At 38.3% G+C, this 18,029-nt stretch overlaps 1 protein-coding gene across 5 annotated transcripts in view; it reads right to left on the reverse strand.

Moving 5' to 3' along the window:
- ARHGAP6 (Rho GTPase activating protein 6) overlaps positions 1-18,029 on the reverse strand; it is a 314,794-nt gene that overhangs the window by 7,710 nt on the left and 289,055 nt on the right. For all 5 annotated transcript variants that reach the window (XM_039550379.1, XM_039550360.1, XM_019282999.3 and 2 more), the window contains exons 6-10: positions 16,408-16,463; positions 12,610-12,760; positions 11,247-11,395; positions 7,985-8,164; positions 3,599-3,696 (exon numbers count right to left, since the gene is read on the reverse strand). In XM_039550379.1, coding sequence (XP_039406313.1) covers positions 3,599-3,696; positions 7,985-8,164; positions 11,247-11,395; positions 12,610-12,760; positions 16,408-16,463 — 634 coding nt within the window. The remainder of the gene's footprint in view (positions 1-3,598; positions 3,697-7,984; positions 8,165-11,246; positions 11,396-12,609; positions 12,761-16,407; positions 16,464-18,029) is intronic.

Genomic DNA, 18,029 nt, shown 5'->3' on the forward strand with positions numbered 1-18,029 from the left:
CAGCTTTACTATGCTCTTCACGACCAAAATAAAATACAATTTGCAAGAAGACTTTGGTTTGCTTCTCTGCAAACAAAGAACGAATTCTCACAAACTCCTTAAAACGGAAGTTTTGCATCTGTTTGCTTTACTGTTTGAGTTCATTAGCAAACCAATATTTACTACAATTCAAAATTCTGCTTTCCTTGGACAGTGAGATTCTCTATCCACTGACTGGGGAAAAACTAAATTGGAAGCAAACATAAATACTGTGCAAGATACTCACTCCTCTTTATGCAGTATATGAGGAAGGGCAGATTATGGTCCCCACGAAGAATAATCGATGATTACGTGCAATTAAGTGTGAGGAATGGGAAGGCAAGTAACGTATTTTCCAGGAGTTATGAACTATGTTAAGGAAAAGATTTTAGAAATGGCTAAGTACAAATGGAAAGATCTGAAAGCAGCAGAAGGAACCTATGCCACTTGAACTTAAAAATACAATTTCAGATTCCAAAACAACAGGCATCTTTCTATAAATTGGTGTTGTCCACCAGGGTCCACTTGCATGGGTGAACTGGAAATGTGTTAATAATTGCTTCTACTGAGGATATTCCTACTTTTCTACTAGCATCAAGGTTATGAAAACAGGAAATCCCTTTCTGTTGCTGGCAGAAACCCTCTTCTGTTATAACTTAAAGCTTCTGAGTGGGAAAACAATTACACCTTCAAGAGGCAAATCATACAGAGTGTGATGGCTTGGCAGCACACAGTAGTAATTTCCACACAGATCTGAGTAACACAGGTGCTAACAACAAACCAGATTACTGGGATTATGATGTGGTTGCTACTGTAACAGGGTAGAGGATTCAATGTTTCGAGGAGCTTTAAAAACTGCATTTACACATATTGTATGACTTACTGTATGGCTTCATCTTTGTGCCACAGGTCAGATGGATTAAAACTCATTATCATAATCCAAAAACACCTAAAAATTCTGTAACTTTGAAACTTATTTACTCTAAAAGGACTACTAACCATGATAAGCAATAAATAATCATAAGAAATAGATTTTATTTTTTGTTAGTTTAAAGATGCTTCATCTTACAGCTGTAAACCCAAATTCCATTGTCATCAAGCCAACATACAAAAGTTGGGAAGTCACCCATGAAAGCACACTTCACAATTGCTGCCATTTGTAATTAGTGCTTTACCATGAACAACTTCCATAAATTCCCTGACACACTGTTCACAATGCTCAGCTCTTAAGAGAATTGAAAGATGAGGAAAGATGATTCCTCTGGGGAGGAAAAGAGATTGTGTTTTCTCTGTTAGATCAGAGCCAAGAAAGCATTTATAGTGACAGCAAGAGCAGAAATGTGAGGGCAATTGCAGAACAGGACCTTCAAAGCAATTAATGTGACATTAAAGTCTTGAAGTTGATTCTATGCTCTATGCAGTCAGCTAGCTCTTCTGGTGAAGATTGTCTCAAGAATATGTAAAGTTTTTTGTTCCACAGATCCACATTTGTATCTTGAGTATGTGACCAGGCAATTTCCAAGAGCAATAAGGATGTATTTTGGAGGCTCATTTTTATGAAATCAAGACAAACATCTCCTTGTTGTCTGCTGTATCACATTTCTTATAGGAAAAATAAGCAACAAATTTGTAGCCTCAAAATTGAGATTATGTTCTGAAATACATTAATCTCTTAAGAGCATCACACTCCTAGCAGTAACACTAAGCAACATTCCCTCTAATTGCCTGGAATATCTTAACCAAGAAGTTGCAACCACAGTGAAAACATATCTCATTAACATTAAATCACTTACATGACAGCAGAGTAGAAAAAGAATGACAGTAAGTTTTTCCTATCTCAGTGATATTTCATCTGCCCATTACTGACAACACAATAAATTAGTACTAGTGTAGCTATATGCTCCTATTTGGCTTCAGAACCTTTCCTTACAAAATGCCTTTTGTCAGTTGTGACCAGCTTTCCACAAAAGATGCATTTTCTCCCGTAGGTGTGCACGCTGGCTAAAAGTAAGGAAGTTCAAGGAGAAGTCAATAAAGGAGACAGGATCTAACAATAACCTGTTACATCCACAATGATTTGTGACTAACTTATGCAGAATTGGTATGTGTACTCACAGGTGAGATACAATTTGATGTCTTTTTATTATATAGACAGTGAAATCCAGCATGAAGGTTTTTGTTAGCTTGAGTTAGAAATAATATGATCATTCCAAACTCAGGACTGAAAGGAAGAAGTGTCTACACACTACCTTATATCATGTGATTTGTAGCGTCTGTCCTAACTGTAGTCTTGGCTTCTGGCAAATGGGAAACAAGTCTAAAAGACAGCTCATGTACCTCTAACTATCCGGCACTTACTGTGATCTAAATATACACATGGTTACTTGTCAGTCAGACAAACTAGCTAAAATTATTTCACACAGAGAAAATTACCCCAAATCAGATGATCTGTGATAATTTGCTACTATGTGTTATCTGTTCACGTGGTTAAATTAGCAAACTAATAAAATCCTTTACAACACAATATATTCTGCATACATTTTTGTTTCCAAATTTTATCATTAAAGAAAGCGTTTTCCTCAAGGTGTTTGTTACACTATTTCTTCTATAGCTCTTTCTTTAAAGCCAGGCACACTATTACATTACCTCCAATTATACAATGTTAAAGAGGGAGAGAAAAAAAATCATAGCTAACTGACTGTACAAATTCAATTTTAATTATATTCTGAATGCACTAGGCACTTTTCACAAACACAGGAAGACAAAGTCCAATATATCCCAGAGAGTTTAGAGTCTAGAAACCCCCTTAAAAATTATTTAAAGCAAGTCTGTTAAATTTTGTAATTTTTGGGTCTGACATATTGGGATTCACTAGAATGAAGACAATGACTGTGTGGTCCCATGAGAAAGCCAGGAATCCTTTTAATCTGAATGTACAAACTCATAGCATTAAGGCACGAGGGTGCAGGCATATATACACCATACACAAGGTCAGAATATGTTATGTATTTTAACTGCTATAGTGACCAGTGTGATTTTTTTTCTCTTCAGATCTTTCACAAAGCATACAATTAAATAATATCCGAAGTCTCCACAGAGCTGTTGTTGTGGCAGTTGGCTTGTTCACCATGTCCTATGTGTACAGGATAGGAGAAGAATGACAGAGTGGTCAAGCGGCTCACTGTGACGGTGTTAAGGCACTGTAGGGTGTGTTTCAAGGATAGTGGAATACATGCCTCCTGTTACTGAAGACTATGATAAACCCAAGACATGAACCAGCAGATCACTAAAATACTTCCTGTCAGATAATAGTGCACTGAATATTTTTATGTACATGTCATTCTGTTCTCTGCAGCAGAACACAATCTTTCCTCTGAATCAGGGAAACAAGTTTTGTCTTTAGAAAATGCTGTACAAGAGTCATAATTTCTTTGGCAGAGTCTGTGTAATAGGGAGGATATTTCTACTCCACTGTAGACAGTGCAGAAGAGCTGGGGAAAACTAGAACCTTTTGAACACTTCCAGTGGGAGATAGAAATTCCCAGCAGAAAAAGGGATGATGAAAAAACAGATTACTCACGATGACTGGGAAGCTTTCCTCCTCAGCAAATAGTCTACAACATCTGGGTCAGTCTCTAATAAGCTAATAAGCACTTCATTCTGTAAATCAGGGGAAACCTATGAAGACATAAAAAAATACTTAGTTGGAGGTTAATATCCTTTCACGTACATTAATTTAGGTACCATGTTTAATCTAAATGACCAAGTGCATTTTCAGAGAGTATATAAAATATTCAGAGGCTTTCACTTAAAAGAGAAATTTCATGTAACAACAGATGAAGTAGGACTAAAGATCACTTTGTACAATGTTAGATGCTGATTACTGTTGAATAACCAGTTGGTATCCAGTTGGTTACTATATCTGGAAATAACAGTGGGATTACTTATGTACCACAATCTCAAAAGCTCCAGTTTAAGGTCCTCACTTTACATCCCCCCTTCAAAGATCTGAGGACATTTACAAATCTCCCTCTCTGGCTCTCCAGCCACTGACCAACAGGCTCAGTCAGAATTTGTGTCACCTTCTTTGGAGCTTGGCCTTCTTATTTGCTAACTTTCTCTTTGCACTCTGTAGGGGGATGAACCTTCAAAACCCTTGATAGCTTCAGATGCTGCAGGATACAGCAACATCTCCTGGGCAGGTAGCAGAAACGGCACCCCAAAACCTGCACGAGTAAACTTTGTGCTTCCAACTGCACTTTACATGAGTCTTATCAATCCTCAAGTGAGTTTGTCTGCTTTGTCTGCGTTACAGTCGAACATTCAACTCAAACTTTCAACTCAAACTTCAAAACACTGAAACAGATGAAAACATCCAAGAAACTTGAACAGCCCAGGTTCACTCATGACAGACAGAACTCGATGCAAGACAGTCTCAGCAAGGGGTCATCAGCTGGGAAATATATGTTACTGGATGCAATGTCAGAGCCTGAATCTCTTGACTTTCAAGTCCCACTTCATGGACCATTTGTTCCCCCTGACATTTCCTGGGAAATAGGAATAGAATTACTAACACATTCCCCAGAGGAATATCTCATTTTGGGAGGTATTTAGGGAGTCAAGTTACATAAAAGGCATATTTCTTAAAATAAGGAAGTAATTAGAAAATAAATGAAGATATGCATCATTTAATTCAAACTGACCCAAAATCTCTATGAAAAACTTGTGTAACCACCTACTCATTTTTCAAAAATTGTATTCAGTCTCTGAACTGGAAAAATATCTTACTGATGGTCACTGATATACTAGTCTTTAAACAAAATTTTTTATAGGACTGTATTTTTGGAAACCTGGTGTGCTGTAACTTGTCCATTCAGACAGCCTTTCTATACACTAGAAGAAACTCCAGATAAAGTTTGATGGTAAAACAGAATCCACACATTTTTGTCTGTAACTTACTACTCAGTTTTATATCAAGTAACTTGTAAGAAACTACTGAGAGAACTTTGTCAGAAAAACAAAAACACATCTTGCCCTATTTAAAAAAAAGATAAATCAGTCCTTCATTCCATCAAAACAAGTCTGAAAAAGTTCCACCACAAGTTCAGTTCAACAGAAAGCTTCTATGAAACCCAAACTTAACAGTTCTATTGAGTAATAGGACTTTTACCTGAATGAGTCTGAAAGTAGATTTGTACTGATGGTCTCCTTGCTAGCTATCTACTGGGTTTGGGGCTTCCTCCTGTGCAGCAATTTTCTTCAGTTTAGTTCAGTAACTTGGCAAGTGTAGAAATGATATGCATGTAATTGTAAACTTACAGAGAACTACAATATTGGTATCTCAGGAAGATGTCACTGTAACGATTACTGAATTAAGTGTTTCACTGGTAATCACGCCTGAGTTGATGGATGAGAACTTGAAATTTGGGACAGAAGGGAAGCCAAGGCACTGCTGAAATAACAGCTCTAGAGGACAAAGAAGGACATATCAGAGGGCTCCAGGGTTGTCAGGACTGCAGTAGAGTACCAGATATTCTGAGATCTTGGGGTTGGGTGCCATATGAGAGTCATGGCTGTTGAGACAGAAGGATGGAGGGACCCTTGAAGTGTCTCCTTTGTGCTGTCCCTTGCCACTGATTTGGCACAGAAAGACAGCACGTGGGAAGGCCACAGTAGCCTCTAACAGTAAAAATATGAATTTTCATATACTCTGTAGCACTTCTTTGCAGCAGGATTGGATTTGGGCACTAGGAGATGAAAACCATGACCAAGCTGCTGCTCTCCATCTTTCATGACAAGACAAAGCCAGCAAGATGAAGGGTGGTTGAGCTGTGCCTCCTTGCATTCAGGCAAAAACCAGTCCTGTATACATCCCCATAAAACATTTTAATGCATCCCTAAGACTCGCTGAAATGGGCAAGATTTGGATATGAAAATGATTATCATCACTGACATCAATGAAGCATGGTCAGATTCCATCTTCTATAAGAAATCCACTTTTGCATGTTACTGATGTTAACAATAGTTACTTACTAAAAATGGTGCTCAATATCCTGGGTTGTTCTGACAAACAGAATCCCTCTGACCCACCAATATGTAAGAATCATTCCAATATTGTCGTCTGGGTACCCTACCACATCCTGGTTTCCTAAGGTTTGGTTCAAAAATGTTGATCCAGTTTCAGTGCTGAAACCAATCAGTTTTATAACCTTCCCATATATAAAAATTACAGAAAGAAAAAAAAAACCCAACACAAAAGCAGCTGAGAATCAATACACTATGTTATAGCTATAGCTGAATGCTTAAGTCCAGATGATCTTTTTTTAGTAGCATAAATGTCAAGTATAAACAGTAAAAGCTACTCTGAAAACAGAAGAGAGATTTTTTTTTCCCACACTTTGTTTAATCTTCAGATGAAAGTGCAGGCACTGAAGAGATGAAGGAATACATCCATCAGAATTAAAAGAGCCCAGATGCAGGTTAGTCTAACCTTAGGCCCATCCTCTCCACACTGAAAATCAGAATGTGTGCCTTAAGTATTATGTTCTGAGATGTGTCTGTGCTGTGAGAAGTTCTTAAAGAGAAACAACAATAAGAACGCTTCAAGTACTGCAAGTATTCTTATTCAAGTATTATCTTAAACTTGATAGTGCCATCCACACTCTGGGCCAGCAGACCTTCACCCAAGAGTGCAGTTCTGTCCTATTCTTTTCCTGGAATGAAAAATAGCACCTAGCATTTTCCCAAACTGTGAAAAGCATTAAAAAAAAAATCCAAAAAAGAAAATGATTGCAAGTGTCTCACTGGTAGAAGAGTAAAAATAAAAGCCAAGAAAACCACAAAGAAGATTATCTGAGGCTAAGACATCTGAGGCAGGGCTTATGACTGCTTTCTCATGCTCTCTCTTTCAACTCCCTGTTGAAATCTGATAGACATCTTCCATTTACAGTACTATGTGGCCGTCAGCCCACAGTTCAGGCTCATCCATCTTCTTCCAGCAAGGTCTCCAGCACTCAGCTTTGCTGAAGCACTGAAGGTTTCCAGAGTGCTCTTTCTGCTTTGGGAACTTACCTCCTCAGTGTAACCTACAGTGCTGCTTAGCCCACAAAGACCAAAGCTTTTTCCACTTTTTCAAGACTACTGGTTTTGTTACAATGTGTATTTTTAGCAAAATAAAGACAGAATAGTGCCCACCACTAAATCTGACTGGCCTCTGCTACCCTAGAGCAGGGCTCTCCCAGACACAAATCACACTGAGCTGACCTGCAATTTTGTACACAAAAAGAACATAAAGCCACAGACTGAACTTCTTGGATAACAGCTAGGCATGAGGAATGTGATCTAACTAAGCTGTATCTTAAGTGAACAGCATGTCCTAGTCCATGGCCATCAGCCTTCTTATGAAGAACTTCCTTGCTTCAGTGAAAGACTTGAAGGGAACTCAGGAACTACATAGATTTATGTTTTATTCCTTTTACCCAACTAACAAATGAGAAAGCTTTGTCCTTCCTTTCCTTTCCATCCAACCAACAAATAAATATTGGTTAAGGAAGGCAATTCCTTAAATTAAATCCCCTTAAAAGGATCTCTTAAACCCTGCAGAAAAATTGTCTTCCTGACTTCCAAAACTGAGATGTGAAAGAGCATTTTCAGTTTTGTCCATGCATTGCTCAGTATACAACTGAATAGCCAACCCCATCATTTCCACAGACAATCTTCTAAACAATATACCCTTACCTATATAGAAATCATTCCAAGCAAGATGTAAGTACACTTTTTTAATATTTTTACTTACTGCAAATCATCCTCCTTGCTGGAAGACTACTCTTTTTAACCAATAATTATTGATCCTAATTTAATGCAGCTTCTATAGTTTATTCCATCCCCTTCTACTTTAATATCAACCAGGTATTTTCCCATTTATCTTACAAATGCATACAAACAATATGGAAAAATATCCACCCACCATGAAAAGGGCTTCATAGTTTTCAATCATCTTTTGCACAACAGCTATGATAGCAGTACTCTCTTCAGCTCGGGCTGAGCTCTGAACTGAGAATTCTTTGTCTGTAGATTTCTGCTTGTGCAACAAGTTAGGGCCAAAGATGGTGGCCAGGTTAAGCGATGTCATTTTGTTCCCAGTAATCTAGAGAAGAGAATATAAATGAGGTGTGGTCTCACAGGGCCTAATGTATACAGATATGTATATGGACGCATCTACACACACTCGCACCCCTACACACCCACACAATAACACACACACTCTCTCCCCTGATTTGGTAGATGCTTGATTGATCAAAACCAAAACCTCGCACTTGTCAATCAAAAATCAACAACTTTTAGAAACACCTTGTTTTGAACATCTCTGCAACAAGCACTGTAGGTTTTCTGGATATATTTTCAAGTGGATTAGAGGAGTAGAAGGTGGAAGTGGTTTTGGCCCTTAATTCCCTGGAAGCTCAACAGTGGCATACTCCTGAATGCAGAGAAACCTCCCTCCTACTTCACCATCTCAGCACATTACTGTATCCTAGGATCAAATACTGAAAACTCCTGGCTTTCTTAAGCAGCAGTCATGATCTGAAACATACACAGTGACACTTTTCCATATTTAAACTGTTTAAATAATTAAGGAGCAGGCTCATTGTTTTTATTAGTATTTTCCTGTATTTCTAGAACATGCCAAATGTCTACTTGTTAGGTGCCCTTTTTTAGTTTGTTGGGTTTTTTACCTTTTTTCCTGCTTTTATAAACCTGTGCTCAAGGAAGCAACAGTAACCTGAATTTTGAGGAAGTAAAAGGCTAGGAACACGTACTAGACTAGACAGGAATTACCTGAAAAATATGTCATATACATTATTACATCAAAGATTTCATTGTCATATTTGTGATTAGACTATTATTTTCCCCTTCTATTCCTTCAACAAAGTAAAAAGAAGAGGTCATTTGAACTAATAATTTTTAAAAAGGACATAAATAGGGACCAAAAAGAGGTAATAAAACCAGAATTTCAAGAAATGAGTTGTACAAAACAGATGTTTTCAAAGTAGTATTTTTAAAATATTTTTGTAGCTGGTCATTCGCCGAATACTCTAGTCAAACTTAAAAGTGCACTGACTGCATCTGGTTTATTTTTGAAAGAGCTTAACTAGACTGCCCAGAAATGCCAGTAAAAAGCTTGTCTTTTTATTGGTAGGAGCACTGCGTAATGTTGGAAAGACATCTGTACGAAGTAGGTGCACAGGCAGTCACAGCAAACATGCTGGCTCTTTGTTCAGAGACTCACCCCAGCACGACTGTGAGAACAGCACACTCCCTTATGTGCACAGCCCTGAGCACCCAGCTCAGGTGACCTGCTTTTTAAACTCTGTCCAAGTTTTGAGCCACCACGGATGCACAGGCACACGTGTGCTGGGGCAGCCTCTGGCTGTGCCCAGATCTGCATGTACAGACTGTTTGTACAGTGAGCCTTTTCTTAAGGGCAGCCTCAGGGCATCCTTAAAAAATGTTGTAAACATTTCCAGTGAAATTAACTGAATGAGTAATAAAGGTAGTCATCCATCTCCATCTTCATGAGAAAAGGGCTGTTGAAAGAAATCAAGAACAGGGCCTGTATGCCAAAGCTTGGCTGTTTTCCTTCCAGTGATAGCAAACAGTCTGATAAAATACTTTTGCTTGCCCTGTATGCCTTTATTCACTTAATTATTCATAAATAGCTTTAAAAATTGTGAGCAGAATACTGTATTATCTATAAAAGGTATCCAGTTGCACATAATATTCCTGATGCTTACAGAACTGTCAAGACAGCTTACATAAATTTGCCTTGCCAAAATACCTGTGGCAAAGCTGATGTACAACTGCTGAGCCAAATCAACTCTGTTAAGCAGCATCCCCTAGCCCTGCAATAAGATCCTCCTGGGTACATTCCTGAACCAACAGAGAATTCTTTGCAGGACCAGAGGGACCATGACCTTAGCTGGCTTATACGTGTTTTTAAGCACAGTAAAACTGTTACAGGCTGCTCTTTCTAAATGCTTTCCATCACAGTGATAGAGTTTTTTATCAAGTCCTTGCTGAGAACAAAAATAATAGTATTTAAAGTGGATTTAAAAGTCAAATAGGCCTTGAAGTCACATACAATACTGGAAGTTAGGACCAGTAAAGATAGAATAACTGGAAATCAGGACTTGAGGCAGAAATTTGAAAAAACTATGTTTCAAAGTGCCAGTTGTTAAAATTGGACAACTGCAAAAGGCATCCAGATTTGACAAAACCAGCAGGATTTTCCATCTGGAAGACAAAATTCTCTAGGAGTTTCCAAAGAGTCTCAGAAGTAACATCAGAAGCAGTCTCTGCTGCAGTTCAGAGGAGTGAGAAGTCCTTCCATGGACAAAGCAGTGCAATTTGGTCAAGCAGTGACAGACCATACCCATTTTATTCAGTTAACAGAGTAGCCCCCTTTACACAGCAGCCTACTCTAGTTCAAGCACTTCCCTGGCAGGAAATGGGAAACCTGGATTTTCAGGTCTTCCCCAGCATGAATGGGCACAGGTACAGATATGAGAATGCTCAGGGCTAGAGCTCAGCCCCACAGCTGCGGGCATTCTTGTCTCTGTGGGGTGAGTGCACACCAAACTCTCCAGCCCAGACCGCAACAGTTAAGGCGGCCAAAAAGAAAAGAGGCAAAGATGAACCCTGACTCCAGCTAGTGATGAGGTCTGTCAGTTGCAAGGATACAGCTGGAGTTCCTGTCCTCTGTTTTTTATTTTTCACTACCCAGTGCACACAAGGAAGCTAAGAGAACAAAGAAGCGAACTGCTACGTCCAAAGGTCATATAAAAAAGCAACAACAGAGAGTGAAAAGAAAACGAAAAAGCATATTCTTGCATGCTGACCTTTTCTGAGTACTTTTTCCATAGAATATAATAGGATAAAACAAGGCAGTGGGGGAAGGATGGATGACATTAGATGTTCTTAACAGCAAGGTTGGTACACTGTGAATCTCCCAAAGGAAGTGGTAGATGCTTTACTGATTAGGTCATACAAAAATTAAACTTTCATAGCCCTAAGAACATAGTAAACAACTAAATGGTAGAAGTGCAGGCTAATAGATAGTCTCTCCTATTGTTCAGGGGTATGCCACCACTGTGTACGTTCCAAGGCTTTAAAGGTCTCTTTTCAGACCACAAATTAAGTAAAGTCAAAGGACACAAGTGACCAGGACTTACCTCTTGGCCATCCTTGTCTTTGGTGTCTTCTGCATGGCCAGCTACTGTGGAGAGGAACTGCAGCAGCCGGTGAAGGGTATCGCAGTTACAAGGAGGTAGGAGATAAATGAGAAGCTGTAAGGTGCTTAGCTGTTCATCAGGCTCTAATACTAAGAGGGGAAAAAATATGTTCTAAGAAAATCACTCCAACTAACCTAAAAGCAGAATAAATATACGGTTCCCATCCCAAAGGAAGGTATTGGAATAGCTTTGTTTAAGAATCATTTTCCTTACAATGTCAGAAGAAAAAGAGAAAACTTCAAGGAAACATCAGAAGTATAACTACTACTGTTACGGGATTTTTGCCTTAGTTGGTCAACATTTTGCTCACAAGTTCATAGGATCTTTTCTCATCCTATAAGTGAGTAAAATCCCTATTTTATACTCCATCAGTGTTTCTGGACTCAAATATTCTGCTTATTTTTCTACTTACTCCATTCATTTAGGTATAGCTACTGGTATGTAGAGTAGCTGGCAAGCATTTCAGGTTTATGCTTCAGACATTTTAAATCAGTTTTCTTAAAATTTTTCATCTTGCAGAGGTACTGGGAGACTGGAAAAGCAACACCTTTATACCCAGAGGTATAAAGGTCATTCTGCAACCACCACCACTTGAACCATCTAGCATCTAAATGGTAGCCAGTGACAAAAGTGGGACAGAGGCAGGATCTCAGACATGAGGGCTAGAAAGCATCTGAAGAACACATACCAGGCAGCTGCTTAAGCTTGAAAGGTTCAACTTTATTTTTTCCCAAATCTCTGAGAGTCTGGACTTGGGTCTTAAGCAACACAATTGGGAGTACTTAATATCACGGCTTTAAGGACCATTAACTATGAAAAAACTTGAATTTTTGAAGCCAGGCTGGAACTTTGGTCCATGGACAGATCTAAAAATTTTAAGATACGAGCATGCGAATGGCAGTCTGTAAGCTGGTACTGCTGGATCAATGACAAGGTCAGGTTTTAACAGACAACATGAATTCCATCCTTACAAATGCAAAAATATGTATAGTTAGTGAAATCTTTCTTGTTCTAGTTTTCTGGATTATACTTATACAGTATAAAAACCAAGAAGAGACCTCAGTAAATTTATACTAAATAATATACTATATTATTTATATTATACATATATTATATTTTTTATATATATACTATTGTATATTAGAATATACTATATTCTTTATAGTGTACTATACAAATACTTGGAGCAAATCAAGGCTAGAGCATTAAAGGAACAGAATAAAAGAAGGCTATTAGTAGAGATGAAAGAATTTAAACAAATTAGCTTTTCAAAATTGATAAATCAAGATGCTGTAAAGCTCACAGAGAGTGTTGATGAAAGGTGTATAAAGTTCTCTGGTAAGAAGTGGGTCAGGCATGTCACGCAGAAATTCCTTTAACAAGGCAGCAACATCATGAATGCTGTGCTCTTCATCTAATACAACATCTATGCCTCGGTCAAACTCTTCACGTAACTGAAAAAGATCACGAGAGAAAACCACAGTCACTTATTGTCCCAATTAATACATCCCAACACAGAAAATCTTTTAAGGAGTAAACTTACTCATTTTCACTTTCAAGATTGAGCATGACTAGTCTTTGGTAAGGTCAAAGATGTAATTCATGTCTAACTGCTGCTTATTCCATGATACAAAACGTTTGTACCAGATTGTAATAAAATACAATTTTTTTCCCAACTAATGTATGACACTCTTGTATCAAAACATGTATCCAAGTATAATTTTTGCAGAAATGCAAGATTCATAACAAAAGCAGAAACCAGACAGAATAAGGAAAACTACAAGACAGGCTCTTATACCACCTTACTGCATTATCCCTGGAACAAGAAAGACTAAAATTGCATGTTGTAACATTTATGATTTTGTACAAAAATATTATTAATAAGATCATGTTAATATCTACCAAATTCACACTTCTCTTGTCATTCAGATAGGCAGCAAGCACACAGCTTCACTAAGACTTCACAGCTTTCCTACAACACACTTTGTTCTGCCTTCCTAATTTAGTTGCACTCATTAAGTGATCATCATTATGGAGTTCACAAACTAATACCATTACAAGGTATTGCTGGGGTTTTTTTCCCCCACCTTGGTCCTCAGCCAACTTCTGTATAATTCAAAGGCATCACACTTCCCAAAGGCAGAAGAAAACCCTCTCCCAAATCCAAGATACTTTATGAAAAGATAAAAGCCTGCCCTTCTGGACAGATTTTCCAGCATCAAGAGCAGAATACTTTCCTCAAGCTGACAGCTTCACCTTTTACTCTCTTTTCATTTTGAAAACAGTCAAGACGTTTTAAACCTATTTCCTAGAAAAAATTTGTACCTTTGCTAACATTATGAGGTATCACGATATCACACTTAATCTTCTCACAGAGTGATTACAGCTAAATCTTATAGACAAGGAAATCTGAGGTATCAGGTTTATTCACCAGGAATATTACAAACACACCAGAGAGGAAAGAAGCTAAGTCAAAAGCAAACTATATACCTGTGGTAGTTTGTGGCAAATCTTCATCACATGCAAATCTATCCTCAGTGTGTTCAGTGTGCAAATCCTGCGTTTTCAGCTGAGATGTTCTTTCATAATGAGTGTGAAAGGTATTCACTAAAAACCACAGCCTCCATTCTCATTTATTAAGATTACTTTTAACATTATTGGTATCAGTCATTACTAATCATGAATAATTATGCTATGAAGACCACAATATGTTTTTTACCTAGTATTATTCTTTGATTTATGGTCAAGGATTTTCCAGTGCCAACTTGGGGACTTCATGCCCAGCTTAATTCTACTCTCCAGACTGGTAACAAATGCAGAACATCCCTGTGGAGCACCATAAATTACCTCAACCCAGAAGATTGTTTCTGCACTTATTGCTCAAAAGCAGCTGAGGAAACAGATTAGCACTGCATCAGGAATTCAGACTTCCCAAATAGCTGTCTAAATCATAAACTGCTGTTACAGTCTTGAATATGGCACTTCTGACCTGATATCCTGTGAGACCTACAGAAATGTCGTAAGAAGCAAAATATCATAGAAGTTTTGGTGAGACGTGGCCACATTTCAGGCCCAGTTATCAAGGCTGTTAAAACCTTATATTGTAAGTTTCAACTTTAAGTCTTTCAGACCCCATTCACATGGAAAGCTTTCAGACTTTTCAAAGATACAGCTGGTGAACAACAACATCCATTGAATCTTATGATATGAGAGATGAGGACATCTGTGCTGGAACAGGGGATAGGAGAACAGAGCTCCAGCTATTTCACTCTTCATCCTCAGGGTTGAAGCTTCCACAATGTCATCAGGCCCAGTATTGACAGTTGCCCACCCCAACCTTGGCAACAATGCTCTGCTCGAGCATCTGTTCCGGGCACAACGACGGTACCTGGCATCCTGATGCACCAGACCTACCACCTTGAGTCAACATGAGCTCAGGAATCTTTGTCCTACACCCCAGTGAACATGAAGGAGGAGGTTTGCAGGAGATGCACATGTTCTGGATTTTCTCTTCCTGCTCACCAATCAAAAACCCCACTGGCACATGCATCTACTTATTTATGTATTTACTGCAACAAACTACAGTTGAAACAGGACATTTTCTAACTAGGGAAGGAAGGAAAACAAAATATGTTTACTTTCTACACAAGAAAAACTAATGAACAGCTGCAAAAGCACACCAAAATCTGAGTGCTGGGTTTGGCTTTCTGTGGTTCAGAAAATAAGTGGAATTTTAATTGAATCCAGACTTTCCCATGTGTTCATGTTGACAGCATTTATTACTGTAACTACAAGGGCCAAGCTCATGCTTCGTTGTTGTTTAATGAAATATATCAATTTACCTAGTTCAATAAATTAGTCCATGTAATAAAAAACATAGATACCCAAATCTCTTGATTTCCTCACCTTTTGAAAACAGAATAAAAGTGGTGAAAGTTATTGATGATCAAAGGAAGGCTTAGTTTACAAGTAAATGATAGAAGCGTTCTGCTTTTTCCCCAGACATATGATGCAATTGTACTCACCCCTAAATGATAATATATGTTTTGACACTGAAGCTTGCAATGCAAATGTGAGGCAACTTCAATACTTTATCTAGTTCAGTGTTTATCTGAAAACTGCCTCTGCAGATGTTTTTTTAGTTTGGTGTTACACCAGCTACTCAGGAATAGGAACTGCTGGAGAATGAGCTACAAATCAGTAGGCTATACTGTCCTACCAGCCAAAATCAATTCAGTTTAGCCATTCAAGGTAACTTTCCAGAATGATAAAACATTACACTGTGAAGTTTTTGCAACTTTTTGCAAAGAACTATAACTTCTGGGATCAGATACAGTCAAGCTTTCTTTTGGTTTTTTTTCTGTTTGGTGTTTTTTGTCTTATACTTCCTGGGAGGGGTATTTTCCTGTAACTTTTTATTCCCTCCTTATGCAAACACTATCCACTGTTCTCCACTGCTCTAATTCAACAAGTATTCCCAGCTTCTGGGAATAACAGTGCAATATCTAGGTAGGTATACCTAGGAGGTAATACCTCCTAGCACTTGACTTTGTCTCTGGAACTTAATTGTATGCTGTCTTTGCTTTTTCATCATTTGGCTGAGACTAAGACTTGGAAGGGTCTGCTCTGACCTTGAAGTCTAGCAAGGGTAAAAGAAAGGTAACATTTAGGAGCAGCAATCTTAGGGTCAAGGAAATTGTTCTGTACTTGCATGCTTTCTCATACCATGAGTTTTCCAAAAGAGATTTACAGTTTGAGTTTACTTTGGGAGCTTCAGCTGTTTCTGAGATGAAACGAACAGCCAAGATTTTTTTTTCCCTGCAGTGTGACCTTTGGAAAATTTCTTCACTGTAGTTTATTTGGATCTCCAACCCTGTGCTACTTTTGCAGAGCAAAACATACAGAGACTGTTAACCTGCTGAGAACCTGACAAGGATTTCACCAGATGTAAAAGATACTGGAAATGTCTGTTATGAGCCATCAAAAAACCAATGAAGTCACTGACCCAGAAAGCCTAAATTTCACCGTACTACAGATGGGGAAGAAATCACAACAAAAGGAATCAGATTTATTTGTATCATACCATATCCAATCCACTCACCTGTCTTACTCTCTTTTTTGAGCTTCCAACTCTGAATATTCCTACTGTCTGGAGACCTGCAAGTGTAACACATCATAGCACTGTTTTACTGTTTAATATTCTCCTGAAAATCGCATTGAACCAAAGCATTCTGACTATGTGTGTACTTAAAAGAATTAAAAAAAAAAAAAAGGAACATATTTCTCCACAAACTTGTACTTACGATGTTGAGGCAATATTCGGTTTTGATTAAGAAGCCATCCACTGTGGTTTTTAAGGATCACACTTAATCTGCAAAATGGCATCTCTGTGACATGTCTGGTGATGCCACTTTGGTAGTGCCACTGCTATGAGAAACAGAGGTATGCAGAGACTGAGGCACTACTCAGGGTTTGAAGGTGTAATTTCAGGACTGACATCAAAGGGAACAGGCAGTATAACAACTAAATACATGGGCACTGAGCTGTGTCTTTGGATACAGGAAGCAGTTGGTATTTGGGGTTACTCACCGGCTCTAAAGTGCCTGTCAAGACAAAGTTGAGAGTTTCCTTCAAAGGTACATAAATAGGGCACTCAGGCAGACTATGAGAGGGAAGAACTTTAACTGGGAGTTGTGTGCAGTTTATAAGGTAGGAACAGCTATTAAACAGAGGGAAAGCTATAAAGAAGCATTGTTGTACTTCAGGGAAAGTACAGAAGTGTGTCATTTAGACTTAAACTAATTAGGAAATTGGTGTTGCCTGCTATTTCATAAGAAATCAGTTCAAACCTTTTAACCCTGTAGAAAGCCACTACACATACAACAAATGGTTCTCAAATGGACTTATCTTGCAGACTAACGAGACCTGAAAAATTTGAGAGGTGACATGGTCTTTAGCAATGACAATGTGAGTGGAAATTTTAGAGCCTTAAGGAGCTGTGTAAATAATATAATTTTACATGGTCATACATTTTTGCAAAAGGGATGAAATTACCTATAAGCTTGGAAGTTTATGGTCTAAAAAGGGCGACTCTGCAGCTCTCATCTCTACTGACATACAGGAGATGGAAAATTACCTTGTGAAACAAATGCCTTTTGACAGCCATTAGGCTACACTTGCTTGCTGGAGATGTGTCACCCTGAGCAGTGTTTGGAGTTGCACATCTTCGTCAGAGAAATTCAGATAGGATTCTGCTTTTTAGTTTTTAGTCTCAACATAACACCTTTTTAAAATCTCCTTTCTTTGGTTAATAGAAAATTACATTCATGGGCTATCATTCAGTAAACCCTAGAACACTGGCAGGGAATCATCTGAGATGGAGACACACCCATGGGGCAAAGCCTGCAGGCTGGTTACCCATTCCTACACAGACATTCAGTGCTTGTTCTACACTGCAGGTCTACAGAAAGTCAGGCCTTTATATCTCTGGGACATGATCCCAGGGAAAACAGGGAAGATGAACAAGGACAGGGACTTTTATGTCTAAAAACAGAACCATTTTTTGTTACATAATGTTCAAAATTATCCTTTAAAGCATTCATCAGAAACTGCTGCTGATTTGTTGCTGAAAAATCGACCTAAAGGACTTATGCATACAAGTAAGTATTTTCAGAATCAGCAGCTCGGTCCATCATACAGCCTAGAATGATACTGGTACAGGGT

Source organism: Corvus cornix, chromosome 1, assembly GCF_000738735.6.
Source record: "Corvus cornix cornix isolate S_Up_H32 chromosome 1, ASM73873v5, whole genome shotgun sequence".
Taxonomy (NCBI): Eukaryota; Metazoa; Chordata; class Aves; order Passeriformes; family Corvidae; genus Corvus; species Corvus cornix.